This window comes from Tenrec ecaudatus, chromosome 12 (assembly GCF_050624435.1).
Source record: "Tenrec ecaudatus isolate mTenEca1 chromosome 12, mTenEca1.hap1, whole genome shotgun sequence".
Lineage (NCBI taxonomy): Eukaryota > Metazoa > Chordata > Mammalia > Afrosoricida > Tenrecidae > Tenrec > Tenrec ecaudatus.
This window is the reverse complement of record NC_134541.1, coordinates 46,697,167-46,721,915: the sequence shown is the minus strand read 5'-3', so window position 1 is coordinate 46,721,915 and position 24,749 is coordinate 46,697,167. Positions and strand designations below refer to the sequence as shown.

Below are 24,749 nucleotides of genomic sequence, written 5' to 3'. Positions count from 1 at the left end.
AAAATTATCTGATAAAATGAGTTCTACCTATAATTTATAGACTTGTAAGCTTCAAATTTTTTCATCTGTTTATATAGCATTTAGAACGCCAAACCCATTTATTTAGTTAATTTATGAGATTTGAGACTTGGAGAAAATTTGAAAGATATTAAAGCAAAAATAAAAGAGGTACTTGGTTTTATAATAGCATACTATTTAATTACTATGTAGAGTATGCAAATGTCATCAATTAGGGTCTGTTTAATCGTATGCCATATATGCTTCAAAGTTCCCTGTCAAAAGGGGTATATACTCAGAGAATGTATGAATTCAAATGAAATTTCTCCAATATAACTTTAAAGAATCAACAGAGAGAAAAGAAAATTCCATTGCAAAGGAATGGTGCTTCTTTTTTAAAAAATCATTTTATTAGGGACTCATACAACTCTTATCACCATACATACATGCATCAATTGCGTAAAGCACATTTGTACATTCATTGCCCTCATCATTCTCAAAACATTTTCTCTCCACTTAAGCCCCTGGCATCAGCGCCTCATTTTTCCTCCTTCTTCCCTACTACCCCTTCCCTCATGAACCCTTGGTAATTTATAAATTATTATTTTGTCATATCTTGCCTTGTCCCCCTTTCCAACGTCTCCCTTCACCCACTTTTCTGTTGTCCGTCCCCCACGGAGGAGATCACATGTAGATACTTGTAATCGGTTCCCCCTTTCCAACCCACCCTCCTTCTACCCTCCCAGTATCGCCACTCACACCACTGGTCCTGAAGGAATCATCCACCCTGTATTCCCTGTGTTTCCAGTTTCTGTCTGTACCAGTGTACATCCTCTGGTCTAGCCAGACTTGCAAGGCAGAATTGGGATCGTGATAGTGGGGGAGTGGGGGGGCAGAGGAAGCATTTAGGAACTAGAGGAAAGTTGTATTTTTTATCATTGCTACATCACATCCTGACTGTCTTGTCTCCTCCCCAAGACCCTTCTGTAAGGGGATGTCCAGTTGCCTACAAATGGGCTTTGGGTCTCCACTCAGCACTCACTCCCTTATTAATTATGGTGAGATTTTTTGTTCTGAATATGCCTGATACCTGATCCCTTCAATACCTCGTGATTTCGCATGCTGGTGTGCTTCTTATGTGTGGGCTTTGTTGCTTCTGAGCTACATGGCCGCTTGTTTACCTTCAAACCTTTAAGACCCCCAGCTGCTATATCTTTAGATAGCCGGGAACCATCAGCTTTCTTCGCCACATTTGCTTATGCACTCATTTGTCTTCAGCGATTGCATCATGGAGGTGAGAAAACAATGATTTTTTGTTCTGAATATGCCTGATAACTGATCCCTTCAGCACTTCATGATCACACAGTCTGGTGTGTTTCTTCCATGTGGGCTTTGTTGCTTCTGAGCTAGATGGCTGCTTGTTTACCTTCAAGCCTTTAAGACCCCAGATGCTATATCTTTGGGTAGCCGGGCACCATCAGCTTTCTTCGCCACATTTGCTTATTCACGGAATGGTGCTTCTACTTCATCACAAATGATGACAAGCTTACCATCAACACATGAGACATCACAAGGAATGTAGCATTTATGAGAATCCCACTCACCGGGCTCAGATCCACATCAAAGCCTTGAAACTAATAGAAACCCAGCATGGGATGTATGCCAATTTTTCTTCTTCCTAAATTGGTGGAGCCTTGACATTCTGGATAGGATTCTCCATATAGAAGATAAAAGCAGCATGTGGAGCTTATTACACCTCCCCTCATACAATCAGACCTAAAGTGGAACTGCATTATTTGATTCCATTTTCGTATGATGTCAAGTATGCAGATGGTTTAATTCTTTATGTCTCTGATTGTTGTTGTTGTTATGCTCCATTTGCACAACTGCCCCATGATCAATGTATAATAAGCTCTACATAACAAAATAAATTGCTCTGGAATTCCCATTCCTCTCAAGGATAACCTATGATATCCCTTCTTCCACACCCTCTCCTGCACCAGGCCTGTATCTCTGGCAATTCCCTGCCAATATACTTCTGCAACCACTGCTAAATGATCTTCAGAAAAAATGTATTTGTATGTGATATCAGTGATATTTTTCTATAATTGGATAATTTTGTTGTGACATCATTCTTTGGAATGGGTACAAAGATGTATCTTCCACTCAGTTAGCCAATTAAAGACTGCCTTCCAAATTTCCTGGCATAGATATATGAGTGCTTGAGTTACTGTGAGCACTTTAATGAAACAAATCCACAGAAACTCATATATAAGAGAGAGCTTTAAATAAAGGTTAAGTATACATCAATAAAACATCCCAACCCCCAAGCTGTACTGCCCAAGCTCACAAGTCCAACATTAGCTCATTAACCCATATGTCCAACAACAGTTGACAAAGTCTTCCTCCATCTCAAAAAACAGATGCAATGATGCCGACTGCAGGAAGAAAGCCAAGTCAGTGAATGTGTAAACATCACAGGGCTGCATCAGGGTAAATCTATGTGGCTTCTCCTCAGGGATGTCTTGCAGAAAAAATGCCTTGCCAACTAAAGCAGGGAACTGGCTAAGGCAGCTGCACCCTAGTCCGACCAGCAGAAAGTAAGAGACCTGAGAACTAGAAAGGTGAGACTCACCAATCCATTACCCCCCTGTCCTTCAATTAACCCCACATGTGTTTATCAGCCAGGTTGACACAATAAACTACCTCAATCCTCCCCTTGCCAACCTGGCATCTGTACATAAATCTTTAGCTTCACGATTGCAATTAAGTAACACCTACACCTTAATCCTATAATCCTGTGAATATGTTCCCCAACCTATGAAAGTTTGTAACCACTTCATGCCTTTATCCCCGCCCCCCAATTTTGAGTCTCCAATTTATGTACTGCCCACTTATATCAACCCAGTTTTCTGAGAAGACAATCATATTTTTAACATTAAGAGTCTTCATTCCAGTTGGAACCTTGTAAAGTCTGCATCCATAAGCAAAGTCAATTCCGGACAGGCCATTCATAAAGTCAGCAACAATATGCACCAGTGCACCGGCTCAAAAATCTCCAGCTGGTCAGGTTCTTGTAAACTCAATGTGGGCTGCCTCACTCAGCCTCCACAGGGTGCCCATTGGTCGCCTTGCCTTTAGACCATGGGCTCTCATGAATACTCAACAAGTCTAGCCCCCTTGTGCTAGGTCATGAACTTTAGACCAGTCGACCTACTCTTGTCTTCTCCATTTTTTCCCTATAAACCAAGTCCACAGGTGTCAATAGCCAAACTCAACCTGTCTCTTTATTGCAACATTTCTCACACTTCCACTTCACAAGTAGATCCAAGTGGTCACCTAGCAAGCATTTCAGCCTGCTCAGAGGCTCCCTTTAACACTCAGTCCCAGAGAGGAGTTTTCTTCATGGTTCCAGATTTTCTCCAGCTTCTGACAAAGACTACTGGTTCCTGAGGACTCCAAAGCACTGGGTGGGGCATATCTTTTCAAAGCTTTCTTTGCAGGCATAGCTTAAACCCATCTAAAGAACAAATTTTAATGGCTGAAAGCAAGTGGGCTTAAAAACTTTCTATTTTCCTAATTCCCATATTTTCCCCAGAAAACAACCGAGTAAAGTGTGACTTTATCTGACCTCTGGCTAGACAAAGAAAAACTACCATGAGGGAGAGGTCAAACAAACATCTACTCTCCATCTTATTATTTGTTTCTCCAGTACCCCACTCCCAAGGGATCATAATGTGTTACTCTGGGTACTTTAGAGAAACAAATCTACAGAAACTCATGTGTAAGAGAGAGTTTTATATAAAGGGTCAGTGCACATCAAGAAAACTTCCCAACCCAGTGCTGCCCAAGCCCACAAGTCCAACATTAACCCATTAACCCATATGCCCAATACCAATCCACAAAGTGTTACTGCATCTCACAAAACAGATGCAATGATGCTGACTGTAGGAGGAAAGCCAAGTCAGTGAACATATAAGCATCTCAGCGCCGGCAGGCTTCTCCAAAGGGTGCTCCAGCACCCAGGGCTGCTTCGGGGTAGGTCCATGTGGCTTCTCCTAAGGGATGTTTTGCAGGAAGTGAGCCTTGCCAGCTAAAGCAGGGAACTGGCTAGGGTAGCTGCACCCTGGTGCCACCATCAGAAAGCAAGAGACCCGAGAACTAGAAAGGCGAGGCTCACTGAGTCATTTATCCCTCTGCCCTTCAATTAACCCCACATGTGTTTATCAGCCACATTGGCACAGTAAACTCACTAGCTCAGTGCTTCCAGTGCTTTGTCAGCAGGTTGAAACATTTCCATTGGTATTCCATAAATATCTGGAGTCTTGTTTCTAACGTTTTCAGTGCAGCTTGAGCTTCTTTCTGGATCGCTGGGTCTTGCTCATTTGTTACAATTTGAAATGGTGGGATGTCGACGAGTTCTTTCTGGTTCAGTGACACTGGGTATTCTCTCTATCTTCTTGTGATGCTTTCTTTGTCCTTTGATATTTGTTCCCTAGACTCTCAATAAGCAATAATGAGGCTTGAATTTTTTCATAAGTTCCTTCAATTTAAGATATGTGGATCATGCTCTTCTCTTGTTTTTCTAAGTCTTGCATTATAATATTTGGCTCTGTCTTCTTAAGCTTTTCTTTGAAAAATTATATTCAGGTCTTTAATTTTATCATTTGTCCCATTTACCTTTCCTACTTGCTCTATGATTAGGGCAAGTTTAGAGGTTCTGACGTCCACTTTAATCTGTTCTCTCTTTCCTGTCTTTTGCATGACCCATTGCTTTCTTCTTGACTGATGGTCTTCCTGTCCTTGCACAGCTCATCAGGGCTTCTGTCATTAATGTCCATTGTGTCAAATCTGTTCTTGAGACGTTCTCAAAATTCAGGTGACAGATTCAAGGTCATATTTTGTCTCCCATAGATTTGTTTTCATTTTCTCCAGTTTTATTTTGAACCTTCATATGAGCAATTGATTGTCTATGCCACAGTCAGTCCATGGCCTTGTTTTAGCTGCTGATATTCAGCTTTTCCATCATGTTTTCACACAGATGTAGTCAATTTGATGTCTGTGTATTCCATCTGGAGAGGCCTATGTGAATAGTCACCTTTTATGTTGTTGAAAAAAGTTTTGCTGTGAACAAGTCATTGGTCTTAGACAATTCTGTCATACTATCTCCATCTTTGTATCTATCACCAAGACCATATTTCCATCTACTGTTCCTTCCTATTTATTTCCAACTTTTGTATCCCAATCGATAATCAGTATCAATGCATCTAGACTGCATGGTCAGTTTCAGACTGAAGTCATTGGTATAATTCTTCAATTTCTTCAACAGTAGCTTCTGTGTTTGGGCATAAATTTGAACAATTGTTGTATTGATTGCATTTTCTTGAAGGCAGAGAGATGTAATCCTATCACAAACTTTATTGTACTTTATGATTGATTTTGCAGTGTCCTTTTTTGACAGTAAATGTCGTGCCATCCTCTTGATTGTGTTATTCCTGGCATAGTAAATAATATGATTTTCTATTTTAATTTCCAAAGTGGATTTCATTTTTGATCACTTCCAGTTTTTCTGGAGTCAGTAACTTCCAAGTTCCACTCATTAGCAGATTTCTGCAGCTGTTTCTCCTTACTTTGAGTTGTACTTCGTCAGCAAATGATGATTTTGGAGGCTCCACTCCTTCAGACTTTACCTGACTCATGTCACTTTGGTTGACTCCACTCTGAGAAATCAGCTTCTACTCATGAAGCTTTCGAGTACCCTCAGACCTAAGAGGCCCATCCAACTCTACCTCGGACAATGTTCTGCTTCCAGTCATTAGCAATCAGTATCTGACAATGTGTTCAAGCTACCCAAAAGATTTTAGTGGCTCCTTCCTCAGAAATGGGAGATCAAGTCCTTCTTCTTTGTCTGTACTTAGTTTGGGATCTCTGCTGAGATTTGTTCACTTTGGGGGTCATTTTCAATGAGAGTGACAGAGTTTCCAGCACCAAAGCAACACAGAAGCCACCATACATACTATGGATACCTAACTAGAGGGGGGGACAACAACACCTTCGTCTGAAATAGCAAACACTTTTTCCCTCTCAAAGGTAATGTTTTTCCATTTGGTCCTTTCAACTCTGGCTACAATGTAACATGAAATACGGGGCAGACACACATGATCTTTAGACAAGAGAAAATTCTGTCAGGTTAAATAAACATGCTCAAGAGAGAGACAAGAGCAGACTTGAATGCCTGCACTTCCTGAATGCTGCTTTATCCACCACGAGGCATAATTTCTGAGCTATTTTCTAATTTCTGGATAGTAAGACCTCATTTTAGGCTTCCATTCATGTTCAAATGAGTAAGCAATTAGAATTCTTTATTTTTATTTTCCCTCCCTCCATTTGCCCCAAACCAGTACCTCTGGTGTTGGCATGAATATTTAAAGTATCATGAACTGCCTGAAGCATAAACTTGTTTTGGAAGAAGTAAGTCAAAATGCTCCTTCGAAGACACGTCAACTGGAGGGACCACTGCCTGGAGAAGATTACCAAACTTAGCAGAGGGTGAGGAAAAAAGAAGAAGGCTTTCAATGAGATGAATTAACACAGTGGGTGCAACAATGGACTCAAACACATACTAAAAAAACTGCAAACTATTGGAGGTGTAATCCATAGAGAAGGGTGAACTCTTTGATCTCCATTAGTAAATGTTCAAGGTTTCTTCACTTTCAACATTCAAGACTGTATCATCTGCACATTGCAGGCTGTTAAATCCTAATACTAATTTGTCCTCATAAAGTCTAGGTTTTCAGAATATTTGTTCAATATACAGATTGAATAAAAGTGGTGAAAGGACATATACCTCTCTCATTCAAAATCATGAATATCTACTTTTTTCTGTTCAAACAATTGCCTCTTGACCTATGTAGATGTTCCACATGAACAAATTTAATTCCTCTTCTTCATAATGTTATTTATAGTGTGTTATGATATACACAGTCCTTGGGTAATAAACAAAACACAAGTAAATATCTCTCTGATAATCTCGGTTTTCAGTCAAGATTAATTGGACAATAAAAATGGGATCCCTCTTTCCACGTCTTATTCTGAATCGGATGGTCTAGGTATTACTGCAACCATGTTGTTAACCTTGAATTATCTTGCAAGTTTCAAACAAGGTTAGCCAACCTGAAGTTCTGGAACTGGTCCAAAATGTTCTAACAATAGCATCTGCCCTTCCCAGTGCTTACCTAACACCAGATTACTGAAAGTCCACCTCTTAGTTTCTGAGTTACATTATGAAACTCATATAAAAATGCACACAATAAGTAGAAAATAATATTTTAAAGGATTCACCTCTTTGCCTTTTAAGGGGACCCCATATTGAAACCAGGCAGAATTGTTTTAGTGCTTCCTTCAAAATAAAGGCTCTGCGATCTATATTGGAAAATGCGATGAAAATAAAGAAGCCATTCCATTAATTTATTGTCTCTTTCATAAACACCACAAATTAAGAGTTCATGAAATAGGAAAAAACTTGCTCTGAAGTCATTACAAAATAGCAGTGGGTCTCAACATTCCTAATACTGTGACCCTTTAATACAGTTCCTTGTTTTTTGGTGACCCTCCAACCATAAAATCATTTTCATTGCTACTAAATAACTGTAAATTTGCTACTATTATGAATCAGTTTTGATGCCTGTGCGTTCCCAGCACGCTTCTCCATTTACTCTAGGTTACCTAACTTGTTGGTATAAAATTGTTTAAGTTTTCTCTTATATTACTGGTTACTTCTGTATAGTTAGTAAAATTCCCACTCATTTTCAGTTTTAGATATTTGCATCTTCTCTTTGTGTTTTTCAACAGTTTAGTTAAAGATTTAAAAGTTAACAGTTTAGTTAAATATTTAAAAATATTTTCAAGTAACTAAATTTTGATGTTGCTGATTCACTGAAAAAGTGCCTCATGTTTACAAAATCTCAAAGATTGGTTTCTAGTTTTATTCCATGGCTCATAGAAGATACTTGAGATTATCTCAATATTTTTAAGCTACTTAAAATATTTTATGGACTACACAGAGTGTTTCATGTATCCTGTTGTTTTGGGGTAGCATAGATTGGTTTCTAGTTTTAATCTATCCCTCTATTTCCTTATTGATCTTATTTTCTGGAGGCTTTACCCATTATTGAAAGTTATGTATTGAAAGCTCCATCTATCAATGTAGAACAGTTTATTTCTCCGCTCACATATATCTGTTTTATGTATTTGGGAGCTTTGTTGTTTGGTGAATATATGCCTGAAAATTTTACATCCCCTTAATGGATGAACCTATTTATCAATGCATAGTATCCTTACTTGTCTCCTGTAACATATATATATATATATATACTTTTATATGTGTCAGTATATAACATATACTCACATATATACAATACAAAGATATTTGACATAGAGGAGCCTAACAACTATTAACCATCGGCTATATGCACATGATACAACCTTGCTTGTTGAAAGCTAGGAGAACTTGAAGCAATTCCAATAAAGATCCAGAATTGCATACTTCGGTATGGATTGCAACCCAATGTAAAGTAAATTAATATCCTAACAAATGGATCAATAGACAACAGCATAATGAATGGAGAAAGACTGCAGTTTTATTGTCTTGCTTGGAACTACAATCCATGTTCATAGAAGCAATAGACAAAGGACTAATTATTAAAGTCTATTCAGAAACACCTCAATAAGAAAAAAAAATCAAATTAAAAGGTGGGAAAAGGTATGAATAGTCAATTGATAGTGACCCCATGTATTAAAGAATGAAACCCTGTCCAGTCATTCCATCTCCACAATTGAAAGTAGACATATATTAACCTGGTGAACAGAAAAGCAATATACAATAAAAGCAAAATCAGCACAATATGACCAAAGCAAAGAAAAACACTGATAGCTGCAAAAGAGATAAAAGCAATAAAGGTAAATATTATTATGTACACAAACAAGATTTCCATAGCAGTAAGAAAAAACAATAATTCATGAATAAATTAATATATAGACACATAAGTTGAACAGTGTGTAAAGGTGAACTGGACTACATCAATAAGAATATGTAGGCTTATTAGAGAATATTTGTATTTATGTATTTGTATGTGCTGCAACTACCTCCATGCATGTGGTAGAACATGGTTTGGGTGCTATCAAGTCAATTCTGAGTCATAGCAACCTTCTGTGTATCATAGAACAAAACACTACCCAGTCCTGGACCATCCTCACAATTGTTATGTTTGATCCCAATGTTTTAGTCACTGTATCAATCCATCTATGGAAAGTCTTCCTCTGTGTCATTTTCATTCTACTTTATCAAACAAGGTATCTTTTTCTAGGAACTGGTCTGTTCTGATAACATGTCTAAAGTACATGAGATGAAGTCTTTTCATCCTCAATTTTAAAGACTATTCTGGCTATCTTTCTTCCAAGACATATTAGTTTGTACTTGTCCAATCCATGGCACTTTCAATATCCCTCACCAGCACAATTTAAATGCATGAATTACTCTTTGGCCTTCCTTATTCAATGCCCAAATTTCACATGTATACAGGAGGCAAAGTTATGAAAATGTCTTAGTCATAACCAAACATCTCGAAGAAAAGAGTCACTGGCCCTAGGGACACAGGTCTATATGGGATATAGTGCACAAAGGCAATTTTTTGCATTTTCCTTTTATTAGTAACAACTGAGGTCTTGAAAGTGCATGGGTGGCCATCTGATATGGAACTATTGGTATCTCCCAGTCAAATGCAAAGAAAAGAGAGAGAGAAAAATCAAGAAATCAAGGAAAGAATTAGTACAAAGAACAAAAACCACAGCCTTTACTACAGTTAAACCAGAAACCCTAGATTGTACCAGCTACCACTAATGACGATTCTGATTAGGATCTGAATAGAAGGGCAAAGTGAGAGAAAATGATTTTTAAAAATGCAAAGACATAAAAATGACTATAATTACTGTTCTGACAGAGACTGGTGAACCCCCAAAACTATTGACTTTAGACACCTTTAGACCTGGGGGACTCAACCCACCCACAGGGATCACCCTTCAACCAAATGAGAGGCAAGTCTGTAGACAAAAACATCTATGAGAGATAATCCTAGAAACTATCAACCAAATGGGACCAAAAGGACAGCTTTTGCCCAAAAAATAAATCTTGGAAGGCAGCAAAGAGGGTCTAATGGAAACCACAAACCAGGGAAGGAGTAGGGAAGAATGCTGTTTCTATTGGGGAAGCCAAGGGAAGAACTAAAAGGAATGCTGTTACAATGATTGCAACTAATATCACGAAACAAAATGTACACACATTGTTGAATGCAAAATGAATTTTCTCTATAAACTTTTATTCAATCACAATCTTCAAAAAGAAGAACTGCTAAAGAAAACTCAGTTTCCCTTTAGCTTATTAGTTTCAAGAGGAAACAGAGACATATAGTAACAAAACCAAACTCGTGGTCAGGTAATCAAACTGCATCACCAAGAGGGCCAGAAGCAGAAAATGTGCTTACAAACATGATCTCCTGAGGACATGACATTACTTTCATAGGATGCTGGGCAGAAATCATAACCTCAACTTAATTACAAGGAAATATCAGACACACATTAACTGAGAAAAATAATCAGTCTATATTCTTCAAAAATATCAATGTCGTGAAAGGCAAAAAACAATTGAGACTGTCCTAGATGTAAAAGACTAAATTCTACATATAATCCTAGAGTGTATCCTACATTAAAGAGCAAGGTGTATGCTATGAGGTCATGATTAAAACAAATGATAAAACTCTAATATGACCAGATAAAAAAAATAAAATCCTATGCATGTTCATTGTCCTTAATTTTCTAACATTAAGAACTTATTTAAAAATCATTTTATTTTAGGAGACAAATACCAAATATTAAGGAACAGATGTGTATAATGAATTTCCAAGTGGTTTGAAAAAACATAGGGAAAATATACACTACTCTTCAAAATTATTCTATGTTTATATATCGTGTATATTTGTATATTAAACTCTTGAGCTCATATTTAGTTAAAAGCACAAAAATAAGATTTTCCATAATATCTTCCCTCAAAGGGAATTCAAACACATTTTATTTGCAGTTTTATTGCCTAACAATTCAGATTATTGTCCTTTACTTGGATATAATATTACTATCTCTCGTAAATAACTAAAACCTTTAGTCCCTCTGTTTTTGATTGCAATAATAATGACATCTACAGTAATGACAACCTCTCTAATACTTTTTATCTGAAAAACCTCTATTATGAGCAATTAGTTATTTCACCTCTGTATTCTAGTTATGTATCATCATAGTCATTCCTCCCTTCAGAAAAGGAAACTAAAGCATGAAATACTGATTTGCCCTTGCTCATAAAAATGGTTAGAAACAAATATATTTAGCTAAAAACATCGAAATAAGTGACCATATAAATAAAGAATACAGAAATAAGTGACCATAAATATAAAGAATATGGAAATAAGTGACCATATAAATAAAGCAAAGGGACCTTTTAGGTAGATCACCTCATGGGCTGCAGTGAACCCATAGGATCTCCTTGGACTTGGTGCCATTGAGAACTAGTCAAGCTTATTGCTCCCTATAGCCCATTGTGTGTGTTCAGTTTGTGGGAAATGAAGGCAGCTTCAATTAATGGAGCAGGTTTCTTAATAGTGCCAGAGTGGAGAAGATCATAAAAACACCAAAGGTCACACTCATAGATACTTTGGGGGTAATGAGTAAATATGTACTAGAACTCTATAATATATATTTAAGAGTTTTGAAAAGATTTTACATTGAATACATGTAGATAAGCATTATACCACAGCTATTATATAATTAGGTAGATATACACATACAGATTATCCTGGCAACTTCATAAATAACTTCTTAACTCTATATCATTTGTCTTGAGATATGTCTGTAATTTTAATCATTAAGCATCCATTTGGCTAGCCAAGTACATTGAGGGTATTCATAAAAGCCCATAATTTTTTTTGTGGGGGGGGGGGTTTTCCGGGAAGACCAGAAAACCTGCTAGACAAATTCTAAAAGAGCTGTAGCACTAAAAGCCCATAATTTTTAACAAGCCATTTACACTTTTAAACCAAGGCTTCCGTTGCTTGCTTCTTTTGCAATTATTTATTGCTATCTAACTGGTTTACTTATCTAAATGTCATTTATCCAATGTTAAAAATTAAAAAATAAATAAAACTCATATAAAATAATATTTAGCAAGTATAAAACAAAGTTTTAAAATGCAGGGCCAAAAAATAAAAAACAAAATGGAACTAAATTTACTTATGTATATTTAATTGAAAATATGAATACAAAGAAACTCCTATTTTAGTGATTTACACTGAGATTAGATACGCAGGTAGAATCCATACTTTGAAGGAATCACAAAACTTAGACTTAAACAGTGTAAAAACCTCATTTGGATCCCAATTTAAACAAGTATACTTTAAAAATAAATTATAAGACAATATGTATTACATTGATATTAGATAGTATCAAGGAATTATTGTTTTTACATTTGAAAAGTGGTGTTTGTGTTATTTTAAAATAAAAAAGAAGAAAATAGAGCCACTTTCATTTAGAAATATATATGAAAATATTTACAAATGGGGTGATATTATTCTGCAGTTTGCTAATTTAATATAAAATGGATCTATGTTTAAGTGGAAGGATAGGTGAAACAAGATTGAGTTAAAAACTGTTGTAGTGGCATGATGAAAATATTGTATATATACTATTTTCTTTATATATGTGTTGACATTTTTATATTAAAAGTTTAAGTGATAAAATAACACATATGCAACATGGTATAGCAAACATGTCTGGAGGAGACTTCAATTTTTTTCTTGCTCAATGTTATAACTTGGTAGTTATTTCAGTAAAACTCTATAATAAATCATTTTTAAATAAATTAATCTTAAACTGTCTTTGTTTTTTTCACTAGTAAATGAAACCAGCAGCAGCTCCATGGGAGAAAGACTGGTCTTCCACTCCCATGAACAGCTACGGTATTGGAAATGCACAGGAAGGTCGTTATGAATCAGCATTGACTCATGGAAATGAGGGTTTTGTTTGTTTGTTAATAAATGATAATTGTCATGTATAATAAATTCCAGGTTGATATTAATTTTCCCCAGATAATAATATCAATAGCATTGCCTTATAGCATCTATTACAACTAATATGTTAGCTGCTAGTCAAGTAGTTGTTTGTAGGATTATCTTTTCTTTGTGGTATCTCAAAAATATTTTGGTTTTTCTGTTTTATCTTTTAAGGTTTCTTCACAATATTCCTACTTCTGGGGTTAATTTGTCCCCCTATACATTAGCCTCAGTACGTACCGTCTATGTAAAAAATTGTGTCTCTGAATGAGAATCAGACATGCATACAAGAATCAGAGAGGACACCAATTAGACTAAACCCCAGGAAGAACTCAACAAGTAGCATAATAGTTAAATTATACAATTTCAAGAAAAAAGAGAACATTTTAAGAGCAGCAAGAGAAAAAGAGGCAGTCACATACATGGTACTCAGGTAAGAATGTGCTCAGACCCTTCAGCAGACACCATGAAGAGGAGAAAGCAGAGTAACATCTTATGAAAGCTGAAATTTGAAAAGCATTTCCACAGGTGTCCCCCTATACCTTAGGTTCTTCATAGAATATCTGATCAAAATGTCAGTGATGGCAGCCAACCCCCAATCAGTCTGGCCTCATAAAGAAGTAGACAGTTGTTCAGGAAAGCAAATTCAAGTTACTTCAAAAGCATCGAAGCCAATGGCTGTACTTTGGATGGACACTTGCAAGCTTTTAAGACACCACGCACTAAACATTGAACACAGAGATAGAAGTACTAACAATATTAGACCAATTAAATCTGTTGTCACATGCAATTATGACCCTCCAAACCAATATCAAATGAGTTTTACCCACATTTTCTTCATGTGTATATAATGACATTTTTCAGATTTCCTCCGTCTGCCATGTTTCCGGAAAGAATCTGAAGTACTTTTAATCGTGTTTTCTTCCGCATCTTTTCTAGTGATATGAGACTGTTATGGAGTTTAAAACTATTGCTACAAAATCATAAACTTTTATTAAGCAAAATTATCAAAATGAGAAACTTATTTTTAGACACATTCTTTATCTAGGACTATACACTTCGAAGAGCAGTGTTTCCATATCTCTAAGCCTTTCCCTCTATCAAAATTGCAATTTCACCTCTTCAATACACTCAAATTGTGATCTTTTAAAATGTTCTCTGAATTTCAGGAGCAGAAAGAAATCTGAAGGAACAAGATCAGGATGTCAAGTGAATGGAGTAAGGTTTTCCAATAAAACGTTAGTCAGAAAGCCCTTGCTAGCCTGAATAAGTGAGTACATAATAATGCTGGGGAGGCAGGGCGGGCTGATGGAGATGAAAACATTTCTCAGTAGTGCAGATTTCCTGGTTTTGTCACCAATACAACTCTTCAATTTTATAGGAACTTCTTCCTAATAAATCTGTGTCCTTTGAAAATATCTATCAGATCACCCTTGTCATTTCTATTAGGTGCCATTGAGATGGTTCTGACTCCTAACTATCTTAAGTACAAACTGTCTGGTCATGCAGAATCCCTTTGTAATGCCCAAAACAGTCACCCAAAACTTTTGAACTGACTTGTCCGCCTAGAACTTAATGGGTTCAACAGCAACCTCCAGAAGTCACTGTTTTTATTAGATCTTATTCGAAAAACATGTTTATAAGGCTAAGTAAGACACATGTAATACTGAGGAAATCTATCGGCAGCATGGTACTAATAAACAGATATGTTTACAATGTACTAATAAAAAGATACATTTAAACACACTTTTAAAAGAATAAAACATAATATATTTATTCTAAACATTAGCACTAATACTTTACTGATTCCTGAATATGCATTTTAAAAGTATTTACCACCTTGTCACATATTCTGTTTTGAGAAACATTGTTGTTGTTAGATGCCACTGTGTCAGTTCTGGCCCATAGTCACCTTAGGCACAACAAGACAAAACATCACTTGGCCCCGTGCCACCCTCACAATATGCATGAGCCCACTGTTGTCACTATTGTGTCAATCCATCTTGTTCAGGGTCTTCCTCTTTTTCACGGCCTCTCTTCTTTACCAAGTCATTCTCCAGGGACTGGTCTCCAGTTGTACACCTAAAACATGTGAGATGAAGTCTCACTTTCCATGCCCCCAAGGAGCACTTGTACTTCTTCCAAGACAGAATGGTTTGCCCTTTGGCCAATCAATGATACTTTCAATATTTTTCCTTAGCACCATAATCCAAATGCATGGATTTTCCTTCAGTCTTCCTTATTCAATGTCCAACCTTCACATACATATGAGGCAATTGAAAATACCATGGCTTGAGTAGGCACACCTTATTGCCCAAAGTAACCTCCCTGCTTTTCAATACTTTAAAGTGTTATGCAGAATATTTCTTCAATGCAATTCATCATTTGATCTCTTGACTGCTGCATCCAAGAGCATTGATTTATAGTATTTCACTCAAATTTGTTTGAAATTGATTATGTTATTAATATGCAAGACAAACTACAATAAACAAAGTATTTCTTTACATAAATCAATAAACATTTTAGGAAGCATATGATATATGTGCTTTAACTTAATATCTTCAGGTTGTAAAATAAATTTAATTTCAACACACAGAGTAAATAATTTACATTATTTTTCTTCTGGAGGTTTAACACAATCATAATTTGCAGGCATTTTGGAATCTGACAAGTTAATAAATTAGTTTATGTCAGAGAAAGGACCAATTATCTTTAATACTACACAAAATTATGAACCCAAATCTATTATATATTTTAATGAAATATAAAACAAAGGTTATGGTTACATTTCTATTTTTAAGTAATCTGTACATTTCATGTCTTATTATTTTAAATTTAAATGGATTATTAAATTGATTCATTATTTTAAGTGAAAGATAACATTATTAATAGTTACTGTTCATAATTCTAACTGCTAATTGCTTTTCAAGCATAAGATATTAGTTCATTTTACTTGCATCTACAATCAATGCTCATGGAAGCAGTAGTCAATTAATCAAAGCATATTATATTGAGCAAACCTACTGCACAAGGCCTATCTAAAGTGTTAAAAAGTAAAAGATCTATTTGAAGACTAAGGTGCACCTGACCTAATCCATGGCATTTCCAATCACCTATATGCATGTGAAAGCTGGAAAATGACTGAGGAAGATGAGAGAAGGATTGGTACATTTGAAATCATGCTATTGGTGACGAATGTTGCAAGTGCCGTGGATCGTCAGAAGGTCAGGCCAATCTGTCTGGGAGGAAGCACAGCCAGAAAGTTCCTTAGAAGCAATAATGGCAAAACTTTGACTCACATGCTTTTGACATGTTATCAGGAAGAAGACACTTCCTGGAGAGGGACATCCTATCTACTAAAGTAGCCGTTAAGTTGGTTCCAACTCAGAGCAAGCCAGTGAACACCCGAAGGGAACTATTCGAACCTGGACCATCCTCACAATTGTTACGCTTAAGCCAGTTGTTGAAGGCACGGTGCTAATGTTAAGGGTCTTCTTTTACACTAACCCTCTGCCTTGCCACACATGAAATCCTTTTCCATGGTCTCTCTTTATAACACGTCCAAAGTATATGGGGAGAAATCATGCTGTTCTTGTCTCTAAATACATTTTGACTGTATTAAACTAGAGGGCCCATGAAGAAGAGGACGGTCCTCAAGGAGATGGGCTGAGGCCGTGGCTACAACAATGGGCCCAAATGCGACATCAACTGTAAGAAGAACACAGAGCCAGACAATCTTTCATTCCATTGTACAAATAGTCACTATCGAGTTGGAGCCAACACAATGGTACCTAGCACCCAAAACAAAAACATTCTTTCATCAAGAACTATCCCAACAAGAACTGGAACAGGGTAGCAGAACAATTACCCACTGTAGGCTACAGGATCATACCCATCATTGAGACCTTTAAGGACAGCAAATTCTTCAGAGGTGGAGAATGCCAAAGAGCGTTCTACATTTGTTTTGTTTCTTGCCAGTGTGATGGTGTTCTCATTCTAGAAATAAAAAGACTTACCTGTGCCTTCCATTTGGTGCTGAGTATTTTTTGAACAAACACTACTTGCTTGCACTTAGTTTTAAAAGCTAACCTCGTGCAGAATCACCTTACTGGGGATGATATGCCGTGCAACAAAATTACAGCATTCATTGATTGATATATTGTATTATGTATGAGTGTTTTAATATAATTTAAATGGCAACTATTCAAAGCTATGTGTATAAAAAACCACTCTAAAATCGCCACTCTGACAGGAAATGCCACTTCCGATGTTTAACATTGTGCCTCAGTCATTAGGGCGCTGGGTTCGGATAGACCAGAGGAGGGACTGAATCCCATATGTGATGTCCTGTTTGGATTCTTTCATTAGATTCTGTTTTTAGATAAACTGTTGTGTCAATGAAAAGTAAGGCACTACCTAAATTAAAAGTTAGAAATTCTGGTCTTTTCTTTATGTAGTGCCCTGAAAGAGATTAAGGTATTAGCTCTTTAATTCTGTCATTTTCCCTCTACTTCTGCTCCTTGAAAAGATGAGGAGTTTACAATGATGTTCTTTTTATTATACGTTTCAAAAGTACCAACATAAGAGGACCTGGTATATGTAAAACATTCTTATTAATTATGGGCAAACATGTATTTCAAATGCAATCTTAACACAGACTGAACTTCAAATACACAGAAAAACTTTCTGAATCTGGGCAGCAATCCAAAGGTAGCATAAACCCATGCCTTTGTATACAATTCCGAATTACCAATGGAGCTTGAAATTTATGAAAATAAGCCAAGGAAGATATCTTCCATGACTCAAATGTTTGACTTCCTGTGTTTCCACTCATTTTTTTCCTGATGTAAACAGAATTGCCTACCTGTATATAGCTATGTTTAAGGCAGAGGGAGATGTGTACGAGTTCATTGTTCAGCCAATTATATGGCAGTCTAGAGTGACTGGGTTCTTTTAAAAGGGAAAATATGAATGAACTTTACATTTAGGATAGCCTTTAGAGTTCTGCTAATCTTTTATAGGCATTCCATCAATATAACCAATACTCTTAATACCACCCTGTAGGCCACCTTGAATATCTGAGAGGGCTTCAACAATTTGTTAATGGAAAATTCCATTACCTTTTAATTCCATGTTTCCACAAACTTTTTAAAACCCCTTGGTGAGGGTTACAAATACATTTCACTTTCTCATTTAGTCTTTTCACGCATCGGGACAGGCTCTGTTCTGCAGCAGTAGCGAGTAAACCTTACAATCTTTGTGGTTTAATAAATTAAAGTGCAATTCTAGCTCACATGATAGTTTGATTAGCAGCAGAGACTTTCCTACTCAGTTTTGCCCTTACGTGATGACTCAATGATCCAAACTGCTTTGCAGTCTTTTAACTATACCATAAGGGTTTCATAAGATACATTTAAAGAACTTTGGGCCCCACATTTTCAGTGTTGCCTTTCCTATCTCACTTGACCTGTATCATATTTATAATGGTGACAGACAACTTCAGCAGCCATCATGGATCCTGAGAGGGCTTTGAATATGGGAGCCGTTGAGTCTGAAAGCTCTAGTGACATCATGGAACCATCATACAACCAATCTAGATGATTTTACATGGGACATAAGTATATTTCTATCTCCTTAAGTTTTTTGTATTTTTCTATTATGGGCAGCAAAGGTAATATTAATTATTAAAATCAGTCAAATTAATTTAAAAAAACACAAATTAACTGTCCTGCTGATTGGCCTGCTGTTTTTACCCGGTGAAATGTTAGTGCAGGGTTGTTGTTTTTTTTAATGCTAACAGTCTTATAAGAAAAAAATAACTATGGATATTTTAATCGCCCTAGTAGCATAGTGGTTGGCATTGGGCTGCTCACCATGAGGTCAGCAGTTCAAAACTGCTAACCACTCTACAGCAGAAACATAAGGCTTTCTACTCCTGCAGAGTTATTGCAGGGATACACACAGAGACAATTCTACTTTCTCGTATAGGGTGACTATGAGCCAGAATTGACTTGATGGCAGTTGGAATAAATAATTTATTTTAATAATATTTTCTTTTCAGGCTGTACATGGCCCAGAAGCTGAAAATTAGTGGGAATTCAAATCCAAGGGAAATTTGTGTCTTCCAAACCCCTCCCCCCACCCAAAAAAGAAGAATGGTATGTAAATCCTATAGATTTATAGTTTCTACAGTAATTTAGAAAAGAAAGAAGTACTGACTTCCTACCACTCTGTTACATTCCAGATATTTTCACTGAATTCTCACAAGAAACATTTTAGGTGTTTATATTATCAGATGCAAAATAACTCTTCTAAAGTATCCACACACAGTAAATCCAGCTTCAAGTCCAATATTCTTTTTATCCCACTCAGCTATGTATGCATTGGCATGAATTAACATGAAGGAAAAATCCTTGTTTAAGCTGTTCTTTATTATCTCTATGTGCAAGTTTCTGTTTAAGAAAAATAAATGGGAAACCAAAATTGATTTTTACATGGAAATAATGGTCACATTTTAAGTTACCGAGCAAAAATTAGGCTGAAATCTGAAGACAGTAGAGGAAACTTTTGAAAGTCTAATGCTCTATAACCAGGCCTACTGAAGTTGTGTTCATAAAACGAGAGGGCAAAAGGATAAAGATGAGAGCAGCAGAAAAAGTGAGATAGAAAATAAATTTATTACTGTCCATCTAGATCACAGATTACAAGAACCTCCCTCAACTGTAAACTTTTGGCTTTCCCTACTCGGTTGAATAGACCACCAAGACTAGAGCTTTGCAACTCCAGCCTAGAAATTCAATAAGAGTCGCCGAGTTTTGTATTAACATAGTTTCATTACAGGAATTCCTCTCTGTCGTATCTAATTTTGACCTCTTCCTTATCCTTGGTTTCTAAATGGGGAGAAAGAAAAGACAAAGTGCCAAGAGTAATTTCTTTAATGTTTTTTACATAGTAAGTGACTGAGATATTGAGTTCTTAGGCCACAAACTTAAGGAAAGCAAAAATCCACAATTATAATGTAAAAAAGAACCATATTTCTCCAAAAGTATTTTTCTTTTTTACTGACTCTCATCTCACTTAAGTGTTTTGACCACAACAGTATCTAGCTATAATACTTTACAACAGGGATAGAAATACAAAGCTTAAAGAAAAGAAAAATAGCATTCTACATTATTTTATGCTGGTTAAAATAACATTTAGACACCAAAGTATTTTTATTATCATTTTTACCTCTAAGTTATTTTTGTGGTTGATGATTACAGGAAAATTAATTTTTTAAAGCTTTCACTAGACTTACTAAGCATCTTTGATTTAGTGGGTGATGGTGATAGAAATCTTTTTAAGTTAAGTGAAATCCAGGACTTACCCCCTCCTCCTCCAAGAAGGCTCCCATTTGCTGGGGGGGAAAAAGACATTAAATAATATGTTAATAATATAATATACCAGAATAGGCTTTTTAAAAGTTGGTCATCACATATGCATATAGACAATATGAACCTCTATATAAAAACAGGCTTTACTATTTTGTGACAGAAAAATATTTAAATATTTTATTATTTTTTATCTTCAAATATCTGTTTCTATAATATAGTTCCTCACAGTAAAATGAAGTACATATTATTATACTGTTATTCTGAATTCAGCATCTAAATTAATTTTCTGGGATCCCTTTGTCACCAAGGAGAGAGAGAACAGTGTTCTTGAAACAATTAAAAATCTTTCAAAACGCAGTGCTCTATGAAAGTAGAATGATAATTTTAATTAAATTAAATATCATTAATCAAAAATATCTCAAGCACTTTTCAGTAAGAACTCCTTAACTCAAATACTAATTTATTAAGTTTTACATTAACTTTTTAAAGAAAACATTGCTGTGTCATTTCTTTTCATTTCTTAAAAATTAATCTAGCATATATACTTTATAAAGGCTAAAAAATAAACAATGAAAAAGGAACTATTTGTGTTCTCTCAACAAGTCAAATATTTATAATGTTTCATTGTTTCTCTGAAGTGGTAGGCAACATAGCTCTCATGGTGTGATGGGCTTTGGATGGAACTGCTAACCAATGATCAGCAATTCAAACTTTCCAGTCACTCTGTGGGGAAAAGATGAAGCTGTCTGTTCCCATAAATTGTTGAAGTCTCAAAAAACCAATGGGTCAGAACCACTTACTGTGTCCCCTAGGGTTTAGGAGTCAAGGATTGATGACCCCAAGGCAGTGAGTTTGATTTTTATATTCCTTAGTATGTTTTAAATGTTATCAGGAAAGACTAGTCCCTAGAAGAGGACATGATGTTGGTAAAGTTGAGTGTCAGCAGAAAAGAGGAAGTCGTGAATTAGATGAATTGACCCAGTGGCTGATACAAGGGCTCAAACCCAACAAAAGTGAAGACGGCACAGGACGAGGTAGTGTTTCATTCTGTCACATGTAGGATTATGTGGTTCAGAACTTGGCACGACCGAACCAGAGCAATAGTAATGCCTGTTTATTTCATTTAACAACAGCTAACAAAACAAGATACGCACGGCACTGTGCTGTATCCCACAAACTTCATTTTTCCTATGCAGTGTACTGTGTCATTGTAAAAATTATCCTGCAATAACGACAAATGAAATGGCAAACAAGCTCCTTTCGTTGAGGAGAAAACTGAGCTAATAAACGTTTAATGGAATAATTTAGGAAAAAGAGGAGCAAAAGCTTCAACTTTAGTAAACTATCTCCAGGTCATGCATTGCCATGCCGTATATACTCGAGTATAAGCTGACCTGATTATCAGCCGAGCACCTAACTTTACCACAAATATGCATTAAAATTTGCTGAAAATCTCAGCTTATCCACAAGTATATATGGTAATTTAGGAGCAAATATCAGTTTAATGAGTCCATCATTAAATGATGATATTCTTGATTCTTTTTGGTTGAATATGTGATGGCTTACAGATTAATAAAACACTATGATGAATTTCATGAAAAAGCATGGTGAGCAAATGCCCCCAAATGTCTATTCAATACAACAATATTATAGCATCAAATCTTGTCCCAGATAATGGGCCCACCACTCCTCCATAAGCCTCATCCTGAAGGCACCCAACTCTAGTTCCCTGGATCTACACACGTAGCTCTACCAATTAAATGTCTGGAAGAACCTCAATCACAAGCCAGCCTCCTGCCCAAGGCATTCAGCATCACTTGCTTTATAGGCTGGGAAGCCCAATGCTATGTGCCACACTCTGGCTCTGGGTTCTGGTGCTGCAACCCTTCTGACACTTCTCTGCTGCTTCTCTGATGTCATAGCTATCTCCTGGACCAAGGAGGTTTAATGCAACCGGGACCTCAACGCTTAAAGGACACACTGCCTACTTAGCCCCTAAACATTATTAAATAATTCACTGTATTGCAGCCAACTGTTAGCTCGGAATCCAAATTCCTCTGGACTTCCCAGTGATAAATGCACAGTATGTGTCCAGTTGGTCACCAAGGATTTAATGTCCAACCTAAAATAAGGCTTTCTAATTGTTGAAGTGGTAACTTAGCAGAGCAAGAGGATTCCCACTGGGAATTTATTTCAGTTTCACACCCTTAGTAAATGGAAAAAATTTGAGCAATCCATGTCCCTTGACTATTCCAAACTTTTAAGAAATCATAGCCACATATTTTATTCAACTACATGACATTTCACATTGCTGCTGATTTTCTAATTTTCATATTCGACTAAGAACTACTCCAAATGTGTAGCTTTGCATATCCTGAGACTCTGTCCATTGGTCTCTGAAAATGCAAATATTTATTGCTAAGGAAAAAAAAGTATTCCCAAAAACTATTAATAAATATTACCTCTGCACCCAAATGATCATGCTTGAAACCTATTTTCACCCAATGTTTTCCTCAGTAAAGCTGGAAGTTTCCTGTATTGAGACACAACCAAGACCCACCTGTGTAACCGGGCACTTGTTCAACAGATGTGGGTTGGTGAGGGAGAGCAGACGTAAGACCTGAAATTCCAGTCCTGGAGAACCATCAAGTCAATTATGTCAGCTGTCAATTTATGTCGTGTTTGGATATGTATATCTGGTCACATTTTAACATCAATATAAACTACTTTATAACATTGTGGCAGTCTACATACCCTGTTTCCCGAAAACAAGACAGTGTCTTATATTAATTTTTGCTCAGAAAGATGCTTTAGGTCTTATTTTCAGGGGATATCTTATTTTTCCATGAAGAAAAATACGGTACACATTTGTTGTTTATTGTTTTATTAAAAGAGACCTCGCACTTCCTGTCTGCTCCAGCTGCACTGTGGACAGAGAGCTGCACTGCGGCGTCCGCTGCTACAGTCCAGAGTCCAACAGTTACAGGAGCGCTGGGGAGTCTTATTTTAGGGGAGGTATGATTTTTGGAGATGTCTTACTTTCGTGGAAACAACCACTTTCAGTACAATGTCATGTGTATTATCATTAATGTGGTAGAATTTTAATCTTAGCTTCTTAAATATGGTCAAAGAAATTCTAATAAATTTTATATTAATAATGTCACACTTCTAAGGAATCCATAAAAGCTAACTGTTTTAATAATTTATACTCCATAATTTTTTTACTTTACCCTTTTGGCAAAAATATCAAGCAATTTTCATTTTAAAAGTATAACAATAAAAGTGAACTGTTATGATGATTTTTAAATTTTACTTTAACCTCAACAAAGCATCCTATATGCAGGTGCTTCAAATGGCTCATAAAAAATGGAACAAAATGACAACAGAATTTTCCAATGAGTCTTTTTGAAGGCCACATAAGTGGGATATATGTTATCCTCAACTTTTATTTGTCATGCTAATTCATATTACTTCTTCCATTTCACCAACATGGAAATGATCTGTTTCTGAAATAAAAAGCTAACTTTCTATTTAATCATCTGCAATAAATTGAGGTTTATCTCAATCATCTAGGATGCCCTTTAAAGGCAGCTTCTGAATTTAATAATTATACCAGCATCTAATAAACATTCAATACGTTTGTTAGATAATTAGCAACTTAATGTTATTTTTTCCTGGCACATGAGACAGTTATTTACTGAGGTGGGGGCGGGAATGGGGTGAGGGAAGCGCTTATGCTTCCTGTAAAATCATGGACTCCTAAAGAAGCTATTAAGGTAATTAAGATATGAAATGCACACACACATCTAGAACGTGGGAAGTTATGTATGCATTTGTCTGTTCTATATGAGAAAGTAGCTAACTAGGCCCGAGGTTGTCAAACCGTGGCTCTCCAGCCATATGTGCCTCTTGGTACGGATATGTGGCTCTCAATTAAAATTGGGAAAAAATTAAGGAATATTATTCAGATAATGGTGATTTAAATTCATTTATAAAAATATATTTATGACTCTGGAATAATTTTTAAATTGTTGTTTGCCAATCCCTGGACTACGTTACTTCCTAAATTTTTCACCTTATGATTGCTTACCCAATGTGGTCTAGTTAGGAAGAATGGCTTTTCTTCTTCCTTCCTTCTTCCCTTTCTAAGTCTGATATTGCAAGGCACCACAATAAGGACCCATGGGTGTGGTCTCCCTAAATGCCTGCACAGGGTCACAACGGAGGACCT

At 36.3% G+C, this 24,749-nt stretch overlaps 1 protein-coding gene and 1 non-coding gene across 2 annotated transcripts in view; both read right to left on the bottom strand.

The window, feature by feature from the left end:
* LOC142422649 (ADP-ribose glycohydrolase MACROD2-like) overlaps nucleotides 1–24,749 on the bottom strand; it is a 717,500-nt gene that overhangs the window by 199,936 nt on the left and 492,815 nt on the right. The window contains exon 4 of the mRNA XM_075527975.1: nucleotides 20,512–20,541. Within this exon, the coding sequence (XP_075384090.1) occupies nucleotides 20,512–20,541 (30 nt within the window). The remainder of the gene's footprint in view (nucleotides 1–20,511; nucleotides 20,542–24,749) is intronic.
* LOC142423582 (U7 small nuclear RNA) lies at nucleotides 12,034–12,094 on the bottom strand. The gene has a single exon (XR_012779204.1). It is a non-coding gene; the product is annotated as a U7 small nuclear RNA (small nuclear RNA).